The sequence below is a fragment of the Macrotis lagotis genome, chromosome 1 (assembly GCF_037893015.1).
Source record: "Macrotis lagotis isolate mMagLag1 chromosome 1, bilby.v1.9.chrom.fasta, whole genome shotgun sequence".
NCBI classification, from domain to species: domain Eukaryota; kingdom Metazoa; phylum Chordata; class Mammalia; order Peramelemorphia; family Peramelidae; genus Macrotis; species Macrotis lagotis.
The window spans coordinates 863847993-863863959 of record NC_133658.1 but is presented as its reverse complement, the minus strand read 5'-3'; the positions used below and the strand labels follow the sequence as shown (position 1 = coordinate 863863959).

General features: G+C 36.2%; 1 protein-coding gene across 4 annotated transcripts in view; it reads left to right on the top strand.

Moving 5' to 3' along the window:
• Positions 1 to 15967, top strand: part of WDTC1 (WD and tetratricopeptide repeats 1) — a 66378-nt gene that overhangs the window by 28343 nt on the left and 22068 nt on the right. For 3 of the 4 annotated variants that reach the window (XM_074217997.1, XM_074217996.1, XM_074217994.1), the window contains 2 exons: positions 14596 to 14642; positions 15565 to 15676. In XM_074217997.1, the coding sequence (XP_074074098.1) occupies positions 14596 to 14642; positions 15565 to 15676 (159 nt within the window). The remainder of the gene's footprint in view (positions 1 to 14595; positions 14643 to 15564; positions 15677 to 15967) is intronic. The other variant, XM_074217998.1, reaches the window with a different exon arrangement.

Sequence of the window (15967 nt, the reverse complement as noted above, 5' to 3'; positions counted from 1 at the left end):
TTCGAATCCAGCATCAGATACTTGACACTTATTAGCTGTTGTAATCTTGGACAAGTCTCTTAACCCTGATTGCCTCACATGAGGGCCAGATCCAGTCATCCTAATCTATATCTGGCCATTGGATCCAGATGACTCTTGGAGGAGAAATTGATACTAGTAACTTAGCATAGCAACCCCTCACTCAGATCCTATTCACATACTTGTCATTGCATCACCTCTCTGATGTCATGATCTTCTTTGAGGATGAAGGACAAACATCATCATCACCTTCTTAAGGAGGGGGGAGGAGGAGAGGGAGATTTGGAACTCAAAATTTTAAAAGTGGTGGTTAAAAATTTTTTACATGTAATTAGGAAATATTTAATGAAACAAAAATTTTTAAAGATATTCATGACATCACAAAGACTATATACTCTGATCAGGCTGAGTTTATACAGGGAATTCAAGGCAGGTCCAGTATTAGAAAACTATAATATAATTGATCATATTAATAACAAAAACAATCAAAATCATATGATTGACAAAAAAGAGAAAATACCATTGGTGGAGCTATGAATTGGTTTAATCATTTTGAAGAGCCCTTTAGAACTGTTCCCCCCAAACTATTAAACTGTCACCTTTTGACATAGCAACACCATGACTAAGTCTATGCCTCAAAGAAATCAAGGAAAGAAGTAATGAACCCATAGGTACAAAAATATTTACAGCAGCTCTTTTTGTAGTAGTAAAGAATTAGAAATTGATGGAATGCCTATCAATTGTAGAATGACTGAACCAAATTAGTTTGTGTCAGTGATGGAAACCTATTATGCTATAAGAAATAATGAGGGAAGTGGTTTCAAAAAATTCTGGGAAGATTCAAATGAACTGAAGTAAAGTAAAGTGAAGTAAAAAGAACCAAGAAAAAAAATCTACCCAGTAACAGCAATATTGTAAGGACAGTCAGTTCTGAAAGACCTAGAAACTCTAATCAAATCAGTGACCTACTCCAATTCCAAAAGACTCATGGTTTGAAAGGGCTGTTATGTGAAAAAAGAATTTGTTTTGTTTGGTTGTAAAGGTCAGAAATAGGAACATCAGATGAAAGGTGCAAAGAGAAGAATTACTGTTTTTCAGGAAATTCTAGTGACTAAAACTCCCCAGAAGAGTCATGTCCTATCTTGGGAGAAAAGTAGATTTCCCCTTGGGAATACCATCAGGCTCAGGCTCAGGCTAGATGACCTGGTAATTGTCAGGATTGTTGTTGAGGGGATTTTTTTTTCAGTTATGGACTGGATTGTGTGGCCCTTGAGACCCTTCTGACACAGAAGTTCTGTGTGTTGTTTTTTCTTTTGAGAAATTAGAGAGGTATTGACCAGGTTCTTTAAGTGTAGTCTTTTAATTTCCATTAATCTTAGTGTTCTTTGTGTTCTAGATACCACTCAGGCCCTGTGTTCTTCCTTCTCGAAGCTTAAAATTTTGAGGAAAGAACTATGTAAAAGCAGTTTTGTTTATACTTGGGGGGAGGTTGACGAAAGTTGACATTAAATATCCACTTATCCATAGTCCTACCCTTTTGCCTGTTGACTCCCTGGAAGAGGCAGACTCTATTTTGAGCTGCCTCTGGACACAGGAATGGGTGGGTAGTTTTTGGCAAATAGGTTCTATAGCTAGTAAGTGTCTGAGACTGGATTTGAACTCAGATCTTTCTGACTCTAGGTCTACTTCTATCTGCTGTGTCACCCAGCTACTTTAATAATTTTTTTACATTTCCTTTCTAGATCTTTTTGTATAGTTTCAGTTATTAGAGAAGAATATGGTGATCTTTTGACACTAATATGAATTCATTAAGAAAAGCTACCTTAAATTAATCTAATTAATTAATTAAATTAAATGGCACTAGTAAATGTTATACAGGTCACATTTATAGTGCCTTATAATATTGAGTTAACCTTACAGGGTTACAAGATCACAAAATAGAGAACATTTCTGAGTTCTCACACCTCAATTCATGAAGTCCAAATAGCTGGATTATAATGAGATTGTTATATGAGCATCAATAGGTGATTATGTAGCATTTAATCTGTATTCTGTAATACTCTCAACAATAAGCCAAGCATAGCAATTACAAAGAGTCAGGAAATCCTCCTAACAATTAAATTAGAGCTGACCAAAAAATAGTGGGCTGCCTTAGATTTTTAAGCAGAGGTTAAATGTTCATTTGTCTGGTATGTTGTAGTAGAGATTTCTTTTGTGTTTAGGTTTAACTAAATGGAGTCATGTCCTTCTAACACTTAAGATTCTGGCCCTTAAAACATCCTTTTGTCTCTGGTTCTAAAGGAAGAAACCCCACTTCTCTGGGTGTGGACCTTCCTCTATACAAATGGGCTCAGCCTTGTTCACTTGTCTACTTTCACTCTTGTTCACTTCCAATGAGAAGAGTATTAAAATTTCCCTGTAAATTTAGTCTTTCCAATTATGCAGAGCTTGGGGTAGATAACTATTTTAAGGCCATTGAACCAAAGGAAGAAATCTGGCTCAACTTTTTCTGTGCCTCATGAAATTCACTTTAAGAGAGGCAGGCTGACACACTGGCCAGACAGCATCTGGCTTAGGACACATCTAGTGCCTAAGCTAAGTTGCTGAAATACTGTATGACCTTGGACAAATCATTTTTTTCCCTGTTTCCCTGTTTTTTTTGTTGCCCTTCCATTTCTGATATTCAGACTTTTGTGGTATATATATATTTTTTTAATTTTGTGAATTATCCAAGCTTTTCCTTTTTCACAGAGTATGTGTGTGTGCACAACAGAAAGTACATTAAACTTGGTGTTAAGTGACCTCTATTTACTAACTGGTCAAATAGCTTCTTTCCTCATGTCTAAAATGGAGATAGTGATGACAAGTAATTAAGAGGAAAGCCCTTTATAAACCTGGAAAACCTATTGAAATGAAAGCTGAGTACTTAGGGAAAGGGTAGTATTCTTTTGATTGTCAGCACATGATAATAGTACCTTCTGGAAGAGACTGAAGCAAGACTTAAGAACTTTGGGTTTTAATAGGAGTCTTATTTAGCAGATCCAGCCTGAAGATGCCCCAGCTCATTCCTCAGCAGCTACCACTTCAAACCCCCCCCCCCCCACCCTGAAAAGGTCCCAAAGTGGATTGCTTCTTACGTTATTTTACTGGCTTATTTGTACCCCTATTTGTAGAGAACACATTTTCTTCTCTTGTATTTTAAAAAGATAATTACATAGCTATACCAGAACCAACCCTGTTTATCAAGTCCAGAATGATTTGTATCAGACGCACTGTTCTCTCATAAAGCAGATTCTTGGCCATGTGCTCAAAGACATAAAACCCTTTATTGGCATTCTTCAGCAGAGTGATTCTGTGTGTAGTGAAGCTAGTCTGAACTTTTTGTACTCTTCCCATCCAAGCACCCTCTCCTTTCCAGCACTCCCTCCGCCTCTGCTTCTTGCTCCCTGTTTTCTAGGCCAGAATAAACTCTGATTTGAATGTCTACTGTAGTTTCTAGCTAGAGTTGTTCTTGTTCAAGTACAAAGACTGGAGTCCCAATAAAGGGGATCTTGGTAGTTTTACTCTTTGATAGGGGGACCCAGAAGGCAAATGCATTCATCTGACTTTTGTTGCTCATGTATTATATAGCTTAAGCAGGACATATGAGAATACAGATTTTCTAGGAAAGACATGAGCTCATGAATAAGGTCCTGTGCCAAGAGGAGAGCCAGCCCTGGAGAAAAGGTTTTTTTCTGGTGACCTCTTAGGGCTTGCCTTTAGTAGATGCTACTGTGGGAGAAAGAGTACTTGGTTTTGGAATCTATAGACATAGGTTTAAGTCAGGTTATGATGTTAGCTATGTGGTCCTGGACAAGTTGTTTAATCTCTTAGGTTCCTTGTCTATAAATTGGATGTTTTTATACCCACCTCTGAGCTAAACGTTGATTCAAACCTTAAAACAAAATAGAATTCAGTCATAGATAGTTGGAAAACCTTTAAACATAATTAGAAGGGTGAGGGTGAGAAAAGAATTTATTTTGATTTCATACATGGGATTTTGCTGCCAGTGATTAGTTTTCCCTTAGCCTGCTAATCTCTTTCAGTCATTGATTACTTACACACACACACACACAATATGAGACATTGTTTTAAGGGAAATGATAAAATATGCCAAACATAATTATTATAAAAAAGTCTTTACCAAGATTTGAAATAAATATAGTTGTCTCTCTCATAGCAGAAAAGTGTCAAGGAGGCAGAGGAATAAGTTGGGACCCTGAGTGAGACTTTAGCCTCAGTTTCCTCCAAGAAGCTTTCTGGCCATGCTAGAAGAGCAGTTAGATTCACATCTCTTGTATCTTTCCTATTGCAGAGCATGCCCTGAGTTGCATGTTTATCAATAATTTGACGCTATGTTTAAATCATCTTTAGCTTAGTTGCTCACTATGGAGTACAGCCAGGCTTAAATGCACAACTGGGTGGAGTGGGAAGGAAGGATCCTATTAGCAGAAATTAAGAGCCCACAGGGACTTTACCCATCAGCTGGACCATCCTCCTCCTTTTACATCTGAAGAAGCTGAAGCATAGAAGTCTGGAGTGACTTTTCCAAGAAAATTGGAACCCAGGTCTTCAGATCCTAAATCCAAATGGTTTTTTCATGCTGTCTCCAAAAGTGGCAGGAGTTGGAGTGTGTTTATGTTTGATTATGCTTTGATAGGTCCATGATGTGACAGATACTCTCTGGCCCTGTTGAAGAATTTAACTCACCCAGACCTTCTTAGCATTAGTGCTTCATTCTTGTTAATTAGAGAGTGATTCTTGACTTTTCTTTTTCTTGGATATTTATGTCATCTGCTGTTTCAAGGAGCATTGTGAAATCCTCTGACAAAATTAAGTCATAAAAAAAGTACCATATGAATTAGAAAAATATATTTGTCTCTACTACACAGCAGAGAAGTATCTTTCCATAAGTCTTCCATGGGAATTCTAATGAATTAATCTTCCTCAGAAACTTTTGTATAGGAAGGTGAATGTAATGTCCTAAAAGAATTTTTTTTCTGATCTGATATGTAGTCTTTGCCTCTTTTCCTCTTCTCTATTAGTGTAAACAGTGCAGCACTATTATTATGACCATGATGAGGAAGTAAGAATAAAAATAGCATAATGGCCTTAAGTAATGGAGTCTTCAAAACAACCTTTGGGGTAGGCAGGGCAAATAATGTCATCCTTTACAGTTGAAAGAACTAAGATTCCTAGACATTCCACACAGTAGTTGACTGATCACAAAAATCTAGTTGTCATTTGAGCCACAGGTCTTATGACCTCAGGTTCAGTGTTTTTTCTAATTTGAATCAATAAACTTTTATTAAAGTGTCTTCTATGTGCCAGGCCCTGAAAAATAGAGAAATATAAATAAAAAGTTTCTGCCCTCAAGGAGCTTGAGGGTGGGGGTATTTTATATACAGTCACCTAAGTAAAGACAGATTTTTTAAATGTGATTTCTTTGTCCTTCAATTGGGGAATGGCTTAACAAACTGTGGTATATGTATGTCATGGAACACTATTGTTCTATTAGAAACCAGGAGGGATGGGAATTCAAGGAAGCCTGGAAGGACTTGCATGAACTGATGCTGAGTGAGATGAGCAGAACCAGAAAAACATTGAACACCCTAACAGCAACATGGGGGTTGTGATCAACCTTAATGGACTTGCTCATTCCATCAGTGCAACAATCAGGCACAATTTTGGGATATCTGTGATGGAGAATACCATCTGTATCCAGAGAAAGAACTGTGGAGTTTGAACAAAGACCAAAGACTATTACCTTTAATTTAAAAAAAGCAAACACCATTTTCTTATGTAATTCTGCTATCTCTTTATTTTTTTTCCTTAAGGATATGATTTCTCTCTTATCACATTCAACTTAGATCAAAGTATACCATGGAAACAATGTAAAGACTAACAGACTGTCTTCTGTGAGGGGTGGGGGGAGGGAAGCAAGAGTAGGGGGAGAATTGTAAAACTTAAAAAAATGTGATTTCTTTAAAAAATGTTTTTATTTATTATATTAAATATTTCCCATTTACATGTAATCTTTTTTTTTAAGTTTTTGCAAGGCAGTGGGGTCAAGTGGTTTGCCCAAGGCCACACAGCTAGGTAATTAAGTATCTGAGGCTGGATTTGAACTCAGGTACTCCTGACTCCAGGACTGGTGCTCTGTCCATTGTGCCACCTAGCCATCCCATGTAATCATTTTAAAAAGCCAAGTTCTAAATTTGTTGTCCCTACCCTTACCCCCTCCTTGTGAAGGTATTGATTTTTATTTGATATTGATTATATATGGGAAAACATTTTTATATTAGCCATGTTGCAAAAGAAAATAATAAAAAGAAAGAAAAAAGTATGTTTCAATCTACATTTTAGAGTTCATCATTCTATATCTGAAAGTGAATAGCATCTTTCACCATGGCTTCTTTGGAATTGTCCTGCATCTTTGAACAGAGTAGCTGCCTTTCACTGTTGATCATCCTTTCAATATTGTTGTTGTTGTTGTGTATAATGTTCTCCTAATTCTGCTCACTTCACTTTACATGAGTTCATATGTCTTCCCAAGTCTTTTTCTGAAATTATTCTCCTCATCATTTTTTATAGCACAACAGTATTTCATCACAACTTGCTCAACTATTCCTCAATTGATGAGGTCCCCTCAATTTTCAGTTCTTTACAAAAAGAACTATTAATTTTTTTGTATATGTAGGGCCTTTTCCCTTTTCTTTGACTTTTTTGGGCTATAGACCTAATAGCTATATTGCTGGATAAAAGCTTTGCATAGTTTTATAATAGCCTTTTGGGCATGGTTCCAAATTGTTCTCCAGAATGATTAGACTAGTTCAAAATTTCGCCAACAGTGCATTAGGGTCCCCATTTTTTTCCATATTTGAGAAATGAGGTGTTTTTCAGAAAAATTTGCTATTAACACTTTTTTTCTCCCATTCCTTTTCCTTCTAATTTTGGTTGCATTTGTTTTGTTTATGGAAAAACTTAATTTCATGTAATCAAAGTTATCTTTTATTTCCCCAAATCCTTTCTAACTCATGTTTGGTTATAAACCTATCCATAGATCTGATAGGTATATTTTTCCATGAACCCCTAATTTTACCCATAATTATCATCCTATATGTCTAAATCATTTGTCTATTTTGACCTTACCTTGGGTAGAGATGTTGGTCTTTGTCTAGTTTCTAAGAACTATTTTCCAGATTTCCCAGTAATTCTTTTCCCCAAATATTGAATTCTTATCCTCAAAACTTGAATCTTTTGAGTTTATCAAAACTGAATTACTCTGGTGATTTATTACTATATATTGTGTACCTAATAAATTAGTTCCACTCATTTACCACTTTATTTCTTAGCCAGTATCGGATTCTTCTGATGTTTGCCACTTTGTAATATAGCTTAAAATCTGACTGTTAGGGTTCTTTCCTTAACTTTTTTTTCATTGAGTCCTTTGATATACTTGACCTTTTGTTTTTCCAAATGAATTTCATTTTTTCTAGTTCTATAAAATAATCTGTTGGTAGTTTGATTAATATGGCAGTAAATTAAAAAAATTAACTTCAATAGTATTGCATTTTTATTATACTGACTGGGCCTGCCCATGAGTAGTTAATATTACTCCAGTTATTTAGGTCTGTCTTTATTTGTGTGAAAAGTGTTTTATATTGAAATGCTGGGGGGTTTATGTGGGTTTATTTTGTGTCCTGCTGCTTTCTTGAAGTTCTGAACTGTTTCAACTAGCTTTTTAGTTGATTTTTTCTAGAGTTCTCTATGTATAGCATCATATCATCTCCAGTGTTATTCCTCATTGCCTATTTTTGTTCCTTCAATTCCTTGTTCTTGTCTTATTACTATAGCTAGCTTTTCTAAGAAGTGTAGTATTGAGTAAAAGTGGTGATATTGGACATCCTTGCTTCTTCTTGATAATATTGGAAATAGGTTTATTCTCCTTGCAGATAATGCTTATTCTTCATTTTGGTTAAATACTAATCATTTTAAGAAGGGCTACAAAGATTCCTATGAGTTTTAGTTTTATAAGTAGGAATGACTATTTCTCAAAGGTTTTTTCAGCATCTAATTGATGTGGTTGATTATACTGATAGTTTTCCTAGTATTAAATCTGTCTGGTATAACTAAATTTTGACATATTGCTGTAATCTCCTTGTTAAAATTTTATTTAAAAATTTTGCATTAATATTAATTAAGGAAATTTGTCTATAGTTTTCTTTCCCTGTTTTTGCTCTTCCTGGGTATCAAAACCATATTGATGTCATAAAAGGAATTTGGTAGGACTCCTTCTTTACCTGTTTTTTTTCCAGATAGTTTATATAGTGATGGAATTGATTGTTCTTTAAATGTTTGGTAGAATTATATGATGGAACTGATTGTTCTTTAGATGTTTGGTAGAATTCCCTTCTAAATTCATCTGATCCTAGGGTTTTTTCTTAGGGAGCTCATTGATGGCTTATTCAATTTCTTTTTTCTGAGTTAGAGTTATTTAAGTATTTTATTTCCTCTTCTGTTAAACTGGACAGTTTATATATTTTTGTAAATATTCATCCATTTCACTTAGAGTGTCCATTTTACTAGCATATATTTGGGCAAAATAAATTCTAATGATTCATCTTCATTGGTAGTGCATTCCCCCTTTTCATTTTTGAAATTAGTAATTTAATTATCTTTCTTTTGATTCCAATTAGCTAATGTTTTATCTCTTTTTTTTAAAAAAATAAAACTAACTCCTAGTTCAATGATTTGACTTGTTGTTGTTGTTTTTTTTAGTTACAATTTTATTCTTCTCCCCTTTGCTTTTTCAGGATTTCTATTTGGTTGTTTAATTAGGGATTTTTAAAATTTGTTCTTCTAGGTTTTTTAGTTGTATATCTAATCCATTGAGCTATTCTTTTTCTCTTTTATTGATGTATGCATTTAGAAATATAAATTTTTCCCTAAATTGTGCTTTGGCAGCATCCCATACATTTTGGAATGTTGTCTCATTGTTGTCTTTGACTTTAATGAACTTATCATTTCTATGATTTGTTCTTGGACTCACTTTTTCATCAGGATTGGATTGTTTAGTTTCCAATTAAGTTCTAATCTATGCTTCCATAGCTCTTTATCACATGTAATTTTTTTATTGCATTATTGTCTGAAAAGTGCATTTAATATTTCTGCGTTTCTGCATTTGGCTGTGAGTTTTTATGCCCTAAAATATGGTCAATTTTTGTGAAGGTGCCAAGTTTTTTTTAGAGATTTCTAAATTTCTATTCAGCTCCTGAACTTCTTTCTTAATTTATTTTATAGTTACATTTATCTAGCTCTGAGAGGGGAAACTTGAGGTCTCCTACTAGTACAATTTTACTATTACCTTCTGTAACTCATTTAACTTTTCTTCAAGAATTTGGATTCTATGCTATTTGGTGCATATATGTTTAGTATTTAGTAATTTCGGTATCTGTTGTGCCTTTTAGCAAGATGTAATTTCCCCTGCATATTACTTTTTTTTTTTTAGTTTTTGCAAGGCAATGGGGTTAAGTGGCTTGCCCAAGGCCACATGGCTAGGTAATTATTAAGTGTCTGAGACCAGATTTGAACTCAGGTGCTCCTGACTCCAAGGCCAGTGCTCTATCCACTGCACCACCTAGCCGCCCCGCATATCACTTTTTTTAGGTTTTTTTTTATTTTTGCAAGGCAAATGGGGTTAAGTGGCTTGCCCAAGGCCACACAGCTAGGTAATTATTAAGTGTCTGAGACTGGATTTGAACCCAGGTACTCCTGACTCCAAGGCCAGTGCTTTATCCACTACGCCACCTAGCCGCCCTTGCATATCACTTTTAATCAGTTCTATTTCTGTTTGTGCTTTGTCTGAGATCATTATTGCTGTGAACATGATTGCAACACCCCCTTTTTCTTTTTACTTCATCTGAATATAATAGATTCTACTCCAACCTCTTATTTTAATTTTGTGTGTTTCTCTGTGTCAAGTGTGTTTTTTGTAAACAACATGTTGTTGGATTCTGGTTTTTAATCCACTCTGCTAACACAACTTGCTCAGCCATTCCCCAATTAATAAATATCCCCTCAATTTCCAAATCTTTGCTGTCACATCTGTGTCCTTTTCCCTTTTTTTTTATGATTTCTTTGGTATACAGATCTAGTATCAAAGGGTATGGGTATGCACAGTGTCATAACCCTTTGGGCATAATTCCAAAATGCTCTCCAGAATAATTAGATGAGTTTACAACTCTACCAACAGTCTGAGCTTTACTTTGTAGGAAACTAGGGATTCTAAGAGTCAGATACAGAGGGAAATTAGAAAATTCAGAAAATTGGCAGATAGCTTGTAATTTCAAGGGAATAATAACTAGTAGATCAATTTGACAAGAATGGGAAATGTGTTTGAGAGAATAATGTGAAAAAAGGACCAGAAAGGAGGTAAGAATGCAAAAAAGCATTACATACCCAGCTTATTTTATTTATAGGGGCAGCCAGGGGGTGGAGTGGAGAGAGCACAGGGTTTCTTGTCAGAAAGGCTTATGTTCAAAACTATCCTTAAATACTTACTAGCTAGGTAACCTGGGCAAGACACTTTTGTTTGCCTCAGTTTTTCTCATCTGTAAAATAGGGAAAATAAAAGTACTTCCTCCAGGATTGTTTTGAAGATCAGATAATATAATAATTGTAGGATGCTTAACACAGTGCCTGACACATAATAAATGCTATTTAACGTTCATAAATGTTAGCTTTTTAAAAAAATTATCCTAGGCATTATTATTATTTTTTAAACCTTCTTCCACCTTGCCCTGTGGAATTCATTTGCTATAATAAGCAAATCCCTAGACTTCTTTCTGTCACATTTTTCCTACCCATTAGACCTTCCCCAAACCTGGGTTTTCTCAGACAAATCTGCATCCCCAGCTTTCCTGGCAGAGTCCAATACAGTGATTTTGCAGAGGAGTCATTACTATGGGTAGCATCATTGTTCCTCATCTTCTCTTTACCTCCTCATTTGCAAACTTTTTTTCTTTTAAATTCCACTCAAAATTTCCCATCTAATTTAATTTATATTCCACTCAAATTTAATCCCAGCTATAGTATTGATCCTCAAAGTCATTCTTCTTTTTCTCAGTAATTCAGTACCTGGCCAGCTATCTTCCTGTCCTCCCTAATTTCTGCTCTTCTAAGAAACTTTAATTTTTACTTAGATGCTCCTTAAATTCCTTAAACTACTAGTTCATCAACCTCTTTAAATTTTATGACATATTCTAACACTTCACCTTATGCACCTTAGAGTTGCTACCTGGTAGTTTTCAATTTTGCTATAAATGTTCCAATTCCTTAATTAGAAACTGCCATTGTCCTTTCTGATATTCCTTTCACATGTACAGCTTTTACCCTCAATAAGACCTCCAGTCCCTCTCAGACTATACCTTGCTCTGTTGTAATGTTTACCTATCTAAACCAAATAGTCAGTGTCCTTTGCTCTTGAACCCCTTAGTCCTTTGTATTATCACTTATCTGTTGTCAAATCTCAGCTCTATATCCCCTCTCATCCACCACCTCTGCTCCTAGCCATGCATCATTGCATTGAAATAGACTTAATCCCCTTTAATTCCCTCTAATTCCCTCCAGAAACTTTCTCTTCCCCCAAGCTTTCTGTACCTCTGCCTCATCTTTTATTCAGCTGAAGACTCTTGCTTTTTATTTATCTCAGAAAATTGAGACCATTTTGTATGAGCTTCCTTTTCTCCTATTCTCTTTTATCTCAACATACTTTAATATCATCTCCCTTTACACATGTGTTCATGAGCCCATTTTCTTACTTTCTCCATGCCTCCCCATCTTCTCCAGAAGATTTCATCCTCAATCATCCTGTGTCTTTGTTCTTGAATTTTCTTTCTTTTCCTTTCTTCTTATTTTAAACAAGCCTGAGCTTCCTCTGTCCTTTTATGTATGTGTATATATGTTTTGAATGTTATTTTTTATTTTTTCAATTACATGAAAAGATAGTTTTCAACACTGCTCTTTTGAGTTCCACATTTTTCTACCTCCCTCCTTTCCCTTCCACTCCTCATAACAACATCTGATATAGGCTTTACATGTACAAGCATGTTTAACATATTTCCTTATTAGTTAATGTTTTGAAAGAAAAATCAGAACTAAAGGGAAAATAGAACATGAGAATAAGGAAAACAAAATAAGTTTTAAAAAATGAAAATAGTTAGAAACCAGAAGGGATGGGAATTCAGGGAATCCTGGAAAGCTTTGCATGAACTGATGCTGAGTGAGATGAGCAGAACCAGAAAAACATTGTACACCCTAACAGCAACATGGGAATGATGATCAACCTTAATGGATTTGCTCATTCTATCAGTGCAACAATCAGGGACAATTTTGGGCTATCTGCAATGGGGAATACCATCTGTATCCAGAGAAAGATTTATGCACTTTGAACAAAGACCAAAGACTATTACCTTCAAATTAGAAAAAAAGTTATCTTATTATGTAATTTCACTATCTTCCTTAAGGATATGATTCTCTGTCATCACATTCAACTGAGATCAATGTATACCATAGAATCAATGTAAAGACTAATAGAATGCCTTCTGTGGGGGTGGGGGAAGGGAAGCAAGAATGGGGGGGAATTGTAAAACAAACTAAATAAAATCTTTCCAAAAAAATGAAAATAGTATACTTTGGCCTACATTCAGACTCATGGGTTTTTCCTCTGAATGTAGATGACATTTTCCTGCACAAGTCTTTTAGAATTGTCTTTAATCACTGAACTGCTGAGAGGAGCTAAGGCAATCATAGTTGATCATAACACAATGTTGCTGTAAATGTATAGTGTTCTCCTGGTTCTGTTCATTTAACTCAACATCAGTTCATCCAAGTCTTTCCATTCCTCCCACTCATTATTTCCTATAGAACAATAGTATTCCAACACATTTATATACCATAATTTGTTCAGCCATTCTCTTGTTGATAGGCATTCCCTCATTCTTCAATTCTTCCTCTGTCCTTAAGAAACCTTCATTACAAAGGGAAAAGGAGGGCTTAGGACTATGGTCCTTACTTCTTTCTTCCCTTTTTCAGCCAAACTCTTTCAAAGCTATCTTCATTTCCTCTTGATCATTCCTAAGTCCCTGGTTGCTTCATTCAGCTGTTCTCAGAATTACTGATGGTCTCCTAATAGCTAAATCTCATGGTCTTTTGGGCATCTTAATCTTTCTTGATCCCTGCAACATTTGACACTGTTGGCCAGCCTCTTCCCTAGGATTCACCCAGTTTCTTTTTCAGACTCATCCTTATCATGCCCCCTACCTGTGAGTGTTCTTTAAGATTCTGTCCCAGCCCCTCCTTCCCTAAACATTCTCTCTCCCATAGGTTTAACTCTCATTTCCTTGGTGTCTGTCTATATCTCCAACTCCAGTTTCTCCCTGTAACTGCAGCCCCTCACTACCAAGTGCTTAATGAGTTTTTCAAACTGTATATCTCCAAGACCACTTAAACTCAACATGGCAAAAGCTGAACTCATCATCTTTCTTCCCAAACCCTACTCTCTTCTAAACTTGCATATTTTTGCTGACAGCACCACCATCCTCTTAATTTCCCATATTCACAGCCTTGGCAATAGCCTGAACAGCTTATGCTCCTTTACCACATGGATTCAATCAGTTTTGATGTCTTGCCATTTCTTTCTTCACAGCACCTCTCACTTCTACTCACCCAGCCACCACTTCAGTTTAAGCCTTCATCACCTGTTTTCTGGCTATTGTAGCATATTCTCCTAACTCTAGTCCATCTTAGACACTGCCTACCAGAGTAACCTTTCTTAAATGTAAATCTACCTTTGTGATTCCTCTAGTCAATCTACTCCAGTGGCTTCTTACTATTTCTAGAATCAAATATTAAATTACTCTGTTTAGCTTTTACAGCCCTATACATCTTGTCCCAGCCTATCCTTCTGGCTTCATTGAACATTATTCCCCATCTCACTCTCAGCTATCCAGCCAAACAGACTTTCTCTGTCTTCTTCACATGATACTATCACTATTCTCCATGCCTTTCTATTGACTATCTCCAATGCCTGAAATCCCATTCCTCCTTAATTTCAACTTCTTCCTTTGATGTGGTGTTCTTCTGCATGAAGTCTTTCCCACTCCTCCCAATAGCTATTGTCATTTTCCTAAACCACTTTGTATTTTACTAATTTGTACATATTTGTATTTATTCATTTTATTTATTCCATATACATATTTATAGATGTATGTACCTTCCTACAAGAATGTCAACTCTGTGTAAATAAGAATTATTTCATTCTTCATGTTAGTATCCTTTTTGTCTAGCACAGTGCCCTGGACTAAAGGAGGCACTGGATAAGTCCCTTGGGGACCACTCTTAGTCAGAAGCCATCTCTGGGCTGCATCCTCCTTGGCCCACACTACCTCTAACAGTTTCTGTGTGTGAGAGCATTCCACAAGAACTGTGTCACTGACTCTTCTTCCCTTTTCCTTCCTCTTTGCCTCCCTCCATCAGGGTCACTCAGGATGTGTAAACTGCCTGGAATGGAATGAGAAAGGAGAGTGAGTATCAGCCCTTGGGTTACCCAGGAGATGGCACTGAGGCTGGCCAGAGTTGCAGAGGCTTCTTTCTAGAGACCTCTTAAAATTGTCCCTTAGAGGACCAAAGAGGCAGTGGGGATTGGAGCCAGAGCTCTTTCTCTATTCCCTACCCTTACTTGAAAGCATTATTTTTCCCTTCTTGTTTCCTGGCCACCTGTCAAATAGTGCCCTTTAGTTCCTTAGTCCCTTAAGTCAGTGATTCCCTTACCCAGGTTTTTTGACAGTCTGTCACATTTCTTTTTCTTTTTAAAATGTTTTTGATACATTTTTTTTTCATTACATTAGTCATTTCTGAGGGGAAAAAAACCCAAATGAACAAATTTTCCCCCTTTCAAGATTGAGCCTTCCTTTTTATCGAAGTATTTCAAATACTAACATGAAATTCCCAAAATTAAACTTCATGGTTTAAAAAAATTATCACCTAGTACCAAGTGTCTCTAAGAATAAAGATAGTTCTTGAAGCTTTTCTAGCTTATTGTAGGTCCTTTGCTCTGCTAGCAAAGTAAAAAACTTATGGTCCTTTTAATGTAACAATAAAGCATTGAAAGAGGACTTTTGTGGAGCAAATACACAAGCTAATTTTTAAAAAGTTTATAGCATGTTTGATATTTATATGGGGTGTCATGATATTAGATGAACAATAACCCTTTTAAAAGGATGAGCATTTCCAATATGGCCTTATTTCTAGACCAAGGAAAGCCAGGAAGTCATGAGAAAAGAAAACTTACCCAGAAGCTGGGAATATTGGGAAAATCAAAGTACCAAAGTATTTTCAAATTCAGGCCCTAGACTCAGCTCTCAATCTCTGGGAGATGACAAGATTCATTGCTTTCTGGGGCTAAGTAGTATAGGGACTCAGAACATCTCCTGCTCTGATCTCCAGCTTGCTAGCATCTGGCTCCGATGACCAACACACCATCGTGTGGGATCCCTTGCATCACAAGAAGCTGCTATCCATGCACACGGGACACACGGCCAACATCTTCTCTGTCAAGGTGAGTGGAGGCTAGAGAGGCATTGAGACAAGGGGAAGGAAGGTGGTTAAGGAGTGAACACAATCCAGTCTTTTGTTTGAGGCCACTGTAGTCCTAGTTTTCTTGTTTAAAAAGTTGATTTTTCAAGCCCCCAAATTATGTTTTGTCAGTAACAAGAAGCAACCGGATCCATCCAGATTGGAGAGCTCCAAACTCACTTTAGGGCAGATCAGATATGAGGATCCTAGAATGTCAGAGCCTAAAGGGACCTTTAAACCTATCTCCTTCAGCCCCCTTGATTTACAGCAAAGG